The sequence below is a fragment of the Oncorhynchus tshawytscha genome, linkage group LG27 (genome assembly GCF_018296145.1).
Source record: "Oncorhynchus tshawytscha isolate Ot180627B linkage group LG27, Otsh_v2.0, whole genome shotgun sequence".
Taxonomy (NCBI): domain Eukaryota; kingdom Metazoa; phylum Chordata; class Actinopteri; order Salmoniformes; family Salmonidae; genus Oncorhynchus; species Oncorhynchus tshawytscha.
The window spans coordinates 14,637,602-14,650,101 of NC_056455.1; the positions used below are offsets into that span (position 1 = coordinate 14,637,602).

General features: G+C 46.8%; 1 protein-coding gene across 1 annotated transcript in view; it reads left to right on the top strand.

The window, feature by feature from the left end:
• LOC112259212 (glutamate receptor ionotropic, NMDA 2B-like) overlaps nt 1–12,500 on the top strand; it is a 127,552-nt gene that overhangs the window by 108,587 nt on the left and 6,465 nt on the right. The window contains exons 4-6 of the mRNA XM_042307219.1: nt 4,042–4,185; nt 4,592–4,862; nt 7,167–7,359. Coding sequence (XP_042163153.1) covers nt 4,042–4,185; nt 4,592–4,862; nt 7,167–7,359 — 608 coding nt within the window. The remainder of the gene's footprint in view (nt 1–4,041; nt 4,186–4,591; nt 4,863–7,166; nt 7,360–12,500) is intronic.

Genomic DNA, 12,500 nt, shown 5'->3' on the forward strand with positions numbered 1-12,500 from the left:
GAGTGAGAGAGCTGGAGAGAGACAGAGAGAGAGAGAGAGAGAGAGAGAGAGAGAGAGAGAGAGAGAGAGACAGAGAGAGCTGGAGAGAGACAGAGAGAGAGGGACCGAATGAGACACAAGTGAGTGAACATGTTCATGACATTTTTTTAAATTCATTTTGATGATGTATTCTGAGTGCATGCATTATTTGTATTCATATCAGCGTGTTTGATTGGACAATTCTGTTAGCTATTATGTACTTCATGCATTGTGTTGTGTATGTATCCTGCACTGTAGATTTTAAACAAGCTAGTCTTCTAGCAAGACCCAGCTGTTCTCTCTCTCTCCTGCCCCCCCCTCTCTCTCTTTCTCTCTCTCTCTCGCTCTCTCTCTCCTGCTTGCTTTTTCTCTCACCCTCTTGCTCTCCTCTCTTTCTCTCCATCTTGCTCTCCTGCCTCGCTCTGGCATCTCTACCCATCAGGCAGTGCAGAGCAGCAGTCAATAGCAACCCCCCTCGCTCATGTTCAAAGAACCCCTTATAGGCAGGATAGAAATATGTCAAAACCTTGGAGCAGACAGCGCACTCACACAAGTAGAAAAACAGCAAATACACTTGAACATTTTTCAGAACGGCAAAAAAATCTATATTGTTGCTGAGGCATGGAGACCAGGTACTCTTACAGGCTTGCAGTAATGCAGAGCACACCCACATACGGAACACAATGTACATTAAATACTTGTGTGGGTTGGGGTGGCGTGGACTGTATGTATATGCTATACTGTATATGCTGTACTGTAGGTAACTTTGTCCCAGATCTGTTTGTGTGCAGTCAGTGTACATAACATACTGTACTCCTTACGCTGTGCATATAGTGCATGAATGTATCCCTGTGTATTTTTGCCTCTTGCATACAGGTTGTGCCTGTATGCACGTATTCAGAGGCAGGGCTGGGAGAAGCTCCATTTCTTTGTAGGCATTGGTGTGTCCCTGCGTGTGTAATTGAAATACCTGAGTTATTGACTCTCTCCCTCCAAGTCAAATGGCTGCTTGGTGAGTGTGTGAGCTCTCTCATTGGACAGCTGTGGGGCAGGCAGCCAGGCAGAGAGAGGAACTATCTCCTGCTCTGTCAGGTAGGGCTGGTAATAGCCAGGGACCTCACGATGTTAGGTGCCGAAATGATATGTATTGCGATTCCCATGATTCTATATGTATTGTGATCCCATCCTGCAATTTTATTGCTGCAGAGAGAGAGAGATCATGAGAAAATGAGTTGTGATCAGTCAGGGAAATAAAAGTGCTGAAGACATGGTGGCTCACTGTTTAAATAGAAGATGGAGAACAAGCTACAGGATGAACAATACCAGAGTTTTGGCGCAGGTAACGCTAACGCTACCTAGAAAAAAATATATATATTTCCTACTTTTACAAATTGATACTTGGAGTCAAAGTATCAATATAATATTGTCAAGAAATAATATAGCGATATGTAACTGAATCGGTTACCCCCCCCACTACTGTCAGGGCTTCTGGGTGCTGCTGAGAGGAGGACATACATGTGCATCCTGTCTGTCTCTGACAGCACCAATCGGCTGTGGGTTAGCAGCTGTGGCTGGCGCTGCCCTGACTCCCTGGCCCACTGCTGTTCACTCACTCTGCAGTCTGTACCAGGTCACAGCCCACCAGCCACCCGCTCCCTTCATTGTTACCATAGACCCCCCTCCCTCCCCCTCCCTCCATACTCACCTGCTCCCCTCATTGTTACCATAGACCCCCTCCCTCCATACTCACCTGCTCCCCCCCCTCATTGTTACCATAGACCCCCCTCCCATAGACCCCCTCCCCCATACTCCCTCCATACTCACCCGCTCCCTCCCCTCATTGTTACCATAGACCCCCCTCCATACTCACCCGCTCCCTCATTGTTACCATAGACCCCCTCCCTCCATACTCCCTCCCCCATTGTTACCATCCCTCCATACTCACCCGCTCCCTTCATTGTTACCATAGACCCCCTCCCTCCCCCTCCCTCCATACTCACCTGCTCCCCTCATTGTTACCATAGACCCCCTCCCTCCATACTCACCTGCTCCCCTCATTGTTACCATAGACCCCCCCTCCTTCCCCCCCCTCCCTCCATACTCACCCGCTCCCCCATCATTGTTACCATAGACCCCCTCCCCTCCCCCCCCTCCCTCCATACTCACCTGCTCCCCTCATTGTTACCATAGACCCCCTCCCCATCCCTCCCCCATCCCTCCATACTCCCCTCACCTGCTCCCTCCATCATTGTTACCATAGACCCCCCTCCCTCCCCCTCCCTCCATACTCACCCGCTCCCCTCATTGTTACCATAGACCCCCTCCCTCCATCCCCTCCCTCCATACTCCTCCCCCTCATTGTTACCATAGACCCCCTCCCTCCCCTCCCTCCATACTCACCTGCTCCCCTCATTGTTACCATAGACCCCCCCCTCCCTCCCCACCTGCTCCCTCCATACTCACCTGCTCCCCCATCATTGTTACCCCCCTCCCTCCCCTCCCTCCATACTCACCCCCCATACTCACCCGCTCCCTCCCCCTCCCTCCATACTCACCTGCTCCCCTCATTGTTACCATTGACCCCCCTCCCTTACCATAGACCCCCCCCCCCCCCCTCCCCCTCCCTCCATACTCACCTCCATTGTTACCATAGACCCCCTCCCTCACCTGCTCCCCCCCTCATTGTTACCATAGACCCCCTCCATACCCATCCCTCCCCCTCCCTCCCATACTCACCTGCTCCCCTCATTGTTACCATAGACCCCCTCCCTCCCCCCTCCCTCCATACTCACCTTCTCTCAGGATTCCATTGCTCTCTCTGACTAATTCCTCTCCCTCCCTCTTGTCTGTCGATTCCTCTCTCTTTTACCCTCTTCGTTCCTCACCCAGCGTACTCTCTCTGTCTCTGTCTCCCTTTATCCCTCAGTGTTGTTCCCTCTCTCCCCCTATTATTTAGCCTCTGTCTTACGGTCCAGTACAGTAGACTGCAGTGGCTGCTTGGGACAGAGAGAGACACACTCCCTCCTCAGGCATTTTAATGTGTGCTAATCGATACCCCAGCGCTCAGGGAGGTGATAATTCAGACTGACCTTAATTATTGTTGCTGTAAATGAAGCCAGTCTTTATCTGGGTCTTTTTTCTCTCTCTTTATTTTCTGCTCCTCTTTTTTTTTGCTAATGAAAATTCTGCGGACCTCTGGCTCTCTGAATGACTGCATGGGCCAGTACATTAACACTGCTCTTAGAAAGAGAGGAGGGGAGCTGCAGGGGACCGTGTGGAGGAGGGGGGCTGGAAATTCAATTATAACTGTGTCCCGGCAGTAATTTCACTGGAATAAATGGGACAGGGAGCGGGAGAGGAGATAGAGAGAGATCACAGGAGAGAGGGACATGAGAAAGAAAGTGGCAAAAGGGGATGAGGTGGGATGAAGGTAGTGTGTAGAGGGACACATGGAGGAGGGCTAGAGGGTCAATCATGGCCTAGTGGAGAGGAGGGTACAGTGGACATTTACACTGACTTAGACGTGTAGAATATACTGTTGTGGAATATACTGCTGTGGAATATACTGTTGTGGAATATAGTGCTTATTCACAGTTATTATGTACATGTATGATATATCATATAAAAGTGGCAAACACACACAGCCTACTTATTCACCCCTTTCTGCTGTGCCTTTTCAGTGGTTTAGTCTGATCTCATTCATGTGGAAACAAGGTAACGGATCAACCCATGTGCGTCCCCTGGGTTGTAGAGGTTAGGCTTTGATGTTGAGTGAAGCACGGATTCCTAAGAGCCAAAGAGATTTCAATACCCTGCCATGCTGACAGACACGCCATGGTTTTACACACTGACGCACACACTGACACACACAGAAACATAGCCCGCACACACACACACACACACACACATACAGTATTGGGGGGAAAAAACTGCAGAGTGTGGTCTAGACACCTCCTCTCCAGTTCAATATTCAATGTGGACATGTAACATAGCATTACTGACCTCCACTCTTCTGTTCCCCAGGATGACAACTCTATGTTCTTCCAGTTCGGCCCGTCCATTGAGCAGCAGGCCTCGGTCATGCTCAACATCATGGAGGAGTACGACTGGTACATCTTCTCCATCGTCACCACATACTACCCCGGATACCTGGACTTTGTCACCAAGGTAGCTCACCGATACACGCCCTCACGACAGGGTAGCTCTCTCTTTTTCCCTCCTTCCTTTGAATACTGCCACCAGGCAGTCCATGAGCAGACTGTAACGTCACCATGGACTTATAGTCTTAACTTCTAGGATAGTGATAGGAAGGCAACTACTAAGCCCGGCGGCTAATCTCAACTTGTTCATGTTGTCAGGAAGTGTCAGTAGGTATTTAAATACTGTTGCGTTGAGAGAAATCAGATTGGTCCTGTCAAATGGCCCTTCAGCCCTCTCACACGCCTCTGTCTTCCTCAATGTCGTTGAACACCTTTTGTGATAACTCAATATGACATATTATCATACCCGACCCTACCTCTCACCCACCTACTTCTTCCTCCCTGGTCCCTCCGTCCCTCCCTCTACCCTGTAGATCCGGAGCACCATAGAGAACAGCTTTGTGGGCTGGGAGCTGGAGGAGGTTCTGCTGCTGGACATGTCAGTGGACGATGGAGACTCTAAGATCCAGAACCAGCTGAAGAAGCTGCAGAGCCCTGTCATCCTGCTGTACTGCACTAAGGAGGAGGCCAACACCATCTTCGAAGTGGCCCACTCCGTAGGGATCACGGGCTACGGCTACACCTGGATCGTCCCCTCGCTGGTAGCTGGGGACGCTGAAGTGATCCCTGCCGAGTTCCCGACAGGTTGGTTTGGAATAAGTTCTATGTGATTTATCTCTATTTAAAGTCTATGATTGGTTGCTGTTTTGATGTTGATTTATAGTTGGGAATATGTGGGACCATGTAGCTGGTACTGATCAAAACCTAATCTGAAATCCATGCACGCAATGCACATTTTTGGGTGCAAAATCATACATTAATATTTCTGCATGATTTACGATAAATCATCGTAAATCGTTGATGGATATGGCCCTTAATTATATATTACCATGTTAGCGATGTAAATCATATGATGTGTGATGGTCGAGTGGGCGAGGTAATGAACATGTTTTTCTGCAGGTTTTAACTGTCCCTTGAGAAGGTTTGTCCTGCACATTAGTCTGTGACAGATGGCAGATACTGCATGAATTAAGGGTGTTTTGTGTCAAACTGTCAAAATCAACACTTCAGTTTATCGCTGTTTGATGAATTGACAGTATAGGCCTTACAGTAACCTCCAGAAGGTGAATTTTCTCACTAAATGCATAACTAATTGGAAGTAAGAATAATGTGGTACGCGATATAGTTAAGGCCTGGTGTTTGCGATGGTTCAGTGTGAAGCCAAGGTGCAGGCTAACATGCTAATTTGCTAACGGGCACACTAAATACTTTTCGGCCATGTTTGATGGCCTCCAATCCTCATAGGTAATTCCACTGATGCGTTCCTTAAGTGGCACTCTGGAGAGCTACAGTATCTCACCTCCTCTATCCCTCTCTCTCTCCTCCTCCTCTATCCCTCTCTCTCTCCTCCTGTATCCCTCTCTTCTCCTCCTGCTCCTCTATCCCTCTCTCCTCCTCCTCCTTCTCCTCTATCCTTTTCTCTCTCCTCCTCCTCTATCCCTCTCTCTCCTCCTCCCCTATCCCTCTCTCTCCTCCTCCTCCTCTATCCATCTGTCTCCTCCTCCTCTATCCCTCTCTCTCTCCTCCTCCTCCTCCTCTATCCTTCTCTCTCCTCCTCCTCCTCCTCTATCTCTCTCTCTCTCTCTCTTTCTCTCTCTCTCTCTCTCTCTCCTCCTCTATCCTCCTCTTCCTCCTCCTCTATCCTTCTCTCCTCCTCCTCCCCTATCCCTCTCTCCTCCTCCCCCTCTCCTCTATATCTCTCTCTTCCTCCCCTCCTCTATCCCTCTCTCCTCCCCCCCTCCTCTATCCCTCCCCCTCCTCTATCCCTCTCTCTTTCTCAATTCACTTAAACACAATTCTCGTGACACACAGATATTGCTAACGTATTTAGCATGTGACCCTCCTAATCTTACATCACAGACAATGATGAGCTGTCTGGCACCAATGGTGGGATTTTGTAATAAGGTCCTCCAATCAACAGTTAGAATGAGAAGGAGGGGCGGGGAGTAGAGGACTACTGCAGTTCAAATGGAAGGACAAGGGGTCTGGATCTCAGAGCACAAGTGCTCATACACCTCCAAGTCAACGCCACTGTCCCCCACTTCCTGTTTACCCCCATCGCTAAGGGAGATGAGGTTGTTTAAGTTGTTGCGAGATTTTCCTCATGTCCTGAGATGGACAGTTCCCACTGGCTACCAACCAACCCTTTCCACTAGCATGCACACACTCTAGTTCTATAATATAATTTTTGCAGGGTGACTATAAAAGCCTTGAGAAAGTGTCAACAGAGTGTGACATTAGATATGGTCCTGGAGAGACTGAGCTGTCATCCCAGAGCCCCGTGGGTCTACAGGTTGGATGATGTCTGTCTATTTCTGTCCAAGTTGCCTGGTAATGGATTGGCCAGACCCTGTCAAGTGGGCCGGAGAGGGCGTGAGGATGCAGTTTGACTGAGAAGAGAGGAGAGGTGTGGCTGTCAGTGGTGTGTGGCACACGCCTCACAGTGTGTTTAGCCTCTTGAGTGCATAACCGCTTTTCCTCTATTCTCCCTCTCTATCTCCCTCTCTATCTCCCTCTCTATCTCCCTCTCTATCTCCCTCTCTATCTCCCTCTCTATCTCCCTCCTATCTCCCTCTCTCTCTCTATCTCCCTCCTATCTCCCTCTCTATCTCCCTCTCTATCTCCCTCCTATCTCCCTCTCTATCTCCCTCCTATCTCCCTCTCTATCTCCCTCTCTATCTCCCTCCTTATCTCCCTCCTATCTCCTTCTCTATCTCCCTCCTATCTCCCTACTGTCTCCTCTGTCGACTGTATGTCATGGATCTCTCCCTTTCTTCCTATTCTCATCAATCTATCTGTTTCTGCCTCTTCCCTCATTTCTCTCTCTCTCTTGCTCTCTCTATCCACCCCCTCCTTCTCATCTGTCTCTCTCTCTCTGTCTCTCTGCAGGTTTAATCTCTGTGTCGTATGACGAGTGGGACTACGGCCTGGAGGCTCGCGTGCGCGATGGGGTGGCTGTCATCGCCATGGCAACCTCCACCATGATGCTCGACAGGGGGGCACACACCCTGATGAAGTCTGAGTGCCACGGGGCCACGGACAAGAAGGGGCCCATTGCTGGGAACCCCAATGAAGTGCTCAGGTAAATCTGGGGCGGATCGCCTATCAACCCTTTGAAATCTTTCAACATCTGCACACACAAAGAGTAACACACAAATACACACACATCTCCCTCCCAAAACAGCCCCCCTACCCGTGCTGCACCCCCACACCCAGACCCTCTCCTTTCCTCTGCTGGGCCTTTTGAACTGGTTGTGATGCGGAGGTTTGCTTTGCCAGCGCTTTAATTGGTCCCAGTGGCGTTTCAGTCTGAGAACAGTAGCCCGTTGTAGCCCGTTGCGCTGCTCTGTGGAACTGAGTGGGGTATTGCATTCCGGGGCAATTCCACCCTACTCTGTGTTTTGCCACTCTGCCTCTATGTGTTGGGGGATTGTTGGGCATCCTGTTGGGACACCAAAGTGGGTTTGGCTGCTTACAAAAATCCTGTTTCCTCCACTGATTTGGGGCTTGTTGGGAGCGGCTGAGTGCTATTTCTGTTGCTGTATCGCGGCAGCACCTGGGGATGCTCTGAGCTTTCTCTCGCACAAGCATTTCTGGTTGCAGTTCAAAGCCTAACTGAGTCTAGCTCACTTCGGAAGCTATGCCTGCTGTATTGTCTCACAGGAAGCTGTCAGCTGTCATTTCAGCGTAGGCCTCTTACGTTATGCCGTAGTTATGCCACTGCCCAGTGCTTTTAGATAACGGCACAGCTACTTTCCCCGGTATATTGTCCTCTGTAATACTCTCCCCAGCCGCCTCTAACCCACTGTTTCATAATCAACTAGTCTGTGCATTTGATTAAATCATGCTGAACTGGTCTCAGATCAGGCTCGGGTTTTACTTGAACTAAACCTGTTTGTTGATAACCTCTGTCTTCAGGGGGTCAATGAGCTGATTAGCAGCAAGCCCGCAGATAGTCAGATAGACTCTTGCTAACCCAATCAGTGCTTCCTCTCATGTGATAGATACGGCACCATGGGGCTATGAGAGCAGCCTGGTGGGATGCCAGGGGTTATCAGACCTATAACAGCCTATATTACTACGTATCCTCATTTTATTGTCTTTTTTAATGTGTCGGATAAAAAAAGATAAAGAAGTCTATGGCCACTTACACATAGTCTTTCTGTGGGACTCTAGATGAAATAGGAAACATGTATGTTGATACCTTACTTCCCTTCAGGGTTTTTCACTTATTGAATCCTGAAGAGTTAGGGGACCTGATTGGTGCTATAAGTCATGTGTGGAAAAACAAAATGAAAATCCTGTATTTGCCCGAGGTATTTGTCAAGGATCTAGGACACCGGTATAAGGTATCATATGTGAGGGGTGTCAGAGTCTATCTAGAAGATAGCGAAGGAGTCAGGCGCAGGACACAGGTAAGAGTAAAAAAAACACTGATTTACTCAATCCAAACATGTAACAAAAATCCCGTTCCAAACCAGGACAAAACGGGACACAAAATCCCGTTCCAAACCAGGACAAAACAGGACACAAAATCCCGTTCCAAACCAGGACAAAACGGGACACAAAATCCAACGCCCCGGAATACACGAAAGACAATCACACACAAAGCAGAAAGGGAAACCAGAGGGTTAAATAAGGAACATAATTATGAGATGGGAAACAGGTGTGTAATACAGACGTCTAGAAAGCGTCTAGAAAGCCGGTGACGTCGAACGCAGAAAAGCTGCCCAAACAAGGAGAGGGAACAACTTCGGTGGAAGTCGTGACAAGTGGTGTGTTTTTTATCATTCTAAATGAATGGATATTTTCTTTTCTTATAAGATAATCAGTAGAAACACACCATGGAATAGATTGAATGACTTTAACCTGTACTTTTACGTACTGGTAGAGGATAGTATGGACCGTTCCATTAGTGGAACCTGAAGGCACCTGGATCATGGTCTAACAAAGCTGACTCTGACCCACCTCAACAGGAACTGGTTACATGTTAGAAATGCAGTGTTATGGAAAAGGGGTCAAGTGCTTTTAAGTGTTGTGGAAATGTAAGTCTGTGGTAGTTTGTCTGTTGGAAAAACAAATGCTTGAGCAGTATTTTGACCCTGCATGGTCTTCGGAGTGACCTCTGCCAGGTCCAGTCAGTAGTCAGCTGTAGTCCATAAACTCCTGCTGAGTATCTGTTATGGGGATGGAAGTGGGCTACTTCACAGAGCTTTTGGGTGATGGATGTAAAATGGTACCTGTTTATGATGGGGCTTTAATGGAACTGGGTCAGACTGCTGGTCTCTCTTTCTCTCTCTCTCTCTGTCTTTATTTCTCTCTCTCTCTCCCTCTCTCTCACACACACACACACACACACACACACACACACACACACACACACAATATTCTGTTTTTCAAAATTAAAATCAGGGATAGTTTATTAAAACCTCCTAATCAATATTTCACAATATTGCCTGTGTGTTCACCGTACTGTATCTACATAATCTGACATGTGGCCTGTGTGCGTTAATGACCCGTCCTCCCCTGGGCTTTATGCGTTGACTAAGAGGAAGGGGTGTATATAGGTGTGTGATGATTTTACTGAGAGAGAGAGAGAGCCAGGAGGGCAGTGAGTGGGAGAAGGTGACATAGGCAGGAAAGTTAAACACATTGCACAGCAAAGAACAGTATCGTTACAGAGATGGAGAGAAACAGGGGGTAGAAGTGAAGTGAAGAGAGAAATATGGCCTGTCTACCCCCTCTCTTTCCCCTCTTCTATCACACTCTCTCTCTCTCTCTCTCTCTCTCTCTCTGTGAGATTATGGTTCCCATAGCAACGCAGCAGATTGGCTTGGAAATCTTGGTGGTTGTGGGCACCATGGCAACACATTACATATGCTTGTGTGAGTCTCTGTGTCGCCGTTGTCAACGTGTGTAGGATGGTACAGTATACACATTCGCACACAAATACCCCACATGTACATTGTCATGCATACCTATACCATCCTAAACATTCAAGAGGACACATTCTCCAGTCACTTTGTAAATGGTTTATAATTTATGCAGCATATTCCATAGGCTTTGCGTCGGTGTTAAGGTTGCCTCTGATTTACATGGCATTTCTAACAGACGGTTCTCTATTATTTCTCCACTTAATATTTCATACTTTACCTTTCCACGTGCAGTAGCGAGAGAGAAACAAGTAGAACGATTCGGTTGAAGGATTTTTGAGAAATGTTGAAAGGACGTTGTAAGTCCTGTGTTTTGGACCCGTGACATTTCGGAGCACACAGAACAGGAATGTTTTTTGCCAGTTTGCATCTACCTGTTTACCTATCATGCCATTCTATCAAGCAAATCCACAGCCTCTCCCACTCTCCTATACACATCATACCAAGGTGCAGCGGTGTACTGTATACCTCTCATTACGCAACATACAGGTAACAGCCAAAAGGAAACACCAAAATAAAGTGTCTTAATTAGAGGTCGACCGATTAATCGGAATGGCCGATTAATTAGGGCCGATTTCATGTTTTCATAACAATCGGTATTTTTGGACACCGATTTGGCCGATTTCTTTTCTCTTTTTTTTCCTACACCTTTATTTAATCTTTATTTAACTAGGCAAGTCAGTTAAGAACACATTCTTATTTTCAATGACGGCCTAGGAACGGTGGGTTAACTGCCTCGTTCAGGGGCAGAACGACAGATTTTCACCTTGTCAGCTCAGGGGATTCAATCTTGCAACCTTACAGTTAACTAGTCCAACGCTCTAACCACCTGCCTCACAAGGAGACTGCCTGTTACGCGAATGCAGTAAACCAAGGTAAGTTGCTAGCTAGTAGCATTAAACTTATCTTATAAAAAACAATCAATCAATCATAATCACTTGTTAACTACACATGGTTGATGATATTACTAATTTATCTAGCGTGTCCTGCGTTGCATATAATCGATGCGGTGCGTATCGTTGCTCCAATGAGTACCTAACCATAAACATCAATGCCTTTCTTAAAATCAATACACAGAAGTATATATTTTTAAACCTGCATATTTAGCTAAAAGAAATCCAGGTTAGCAGGCAATATTGACCAGGTGAAATTGTGTCACTTCTCTTGCATTCATTGCACGCAGAGTCAGTGTATATGCAACAGTTTGGGTTGCCTAATTTGCCAGAATTTTACGTAATTATGACATAACATTGAAGGTTGTGCAATGTAACAGGAATATTTAGACTTAGGGATGCCACCCGTAAGATAAAATACGGAACGGTTCCGTATTTCACTGAAAGAATAAACGTCTTGTTTACGAGATGATAGTTTCCGGATTCGACCATATTAATGACCTAAGGCTCGTATTTCTGTGTGTTATTATGTTATAACTAAGTCTATGATTTGATAGAGCAGTCTGACTGAGCAGTGGTAGGCAGCAGCAGGCTCGTAAGCATTCATTCAAACAGCACTTTCGTGCGTTTGCCAGCAGCTGTTTATGACTTCAATCCTATCAACTCCCGAGATTAGGCTGCTGTAACTGATGTGAAATGGCTAGCTAGTTAGCGGGGTGCGCGCTAATAGCGTTTCAAACGTCACTCGCGCTGAGACTTGGAGTGGTTGTTCCCCTTGCTCTGCAAGGCCCGCTGCTTTTGTGGAGCGATGGGTAACGCTGCTTCGAGTGTGGCTGTTGTCGATGTGTTCCTGGTTCGAGCCCAGGTAGGAGCAAGGAGAGGGACGGAAGCTTTACTGTTACACTGGCAATACTGAAGTGCCTATAAGAACATCCAATAGTCAAAGGTTAATGAAATACAAATGGTAGAGGGAAATAGTCCTATAATTCCTACAATAACTACAACCTAAAACTTCTTACCTTGGAATATTGAAGACTCATGTTAAAAGGAACCACCAGCTTTCATATGTTCTCATGTTCTGAGCAAGGAACTTAAACGTTAGCTTTCTTACATTGCACATATTGCACTTTTACTTTCTTCTCCAACACTTTGTTTTTGCATGATTTAAAACAAATTGAACATGTTTCATTATTTCTTTGAGGCTAAATAGATTTTATTGATGTATTATATTAAGTTAAAATAAGTGTTCATTCAGTATTGTTGTAATTGTCATTATTACAACAACAACAAAATAAAAATTGGACGATTAATCGGTATCAGCTTTTTTTTGGTCCTCCAATAATCGGTATCGGCATTGAAAAATCATAATCGGTCAACCTCTAGTCTTAATAGTGTGT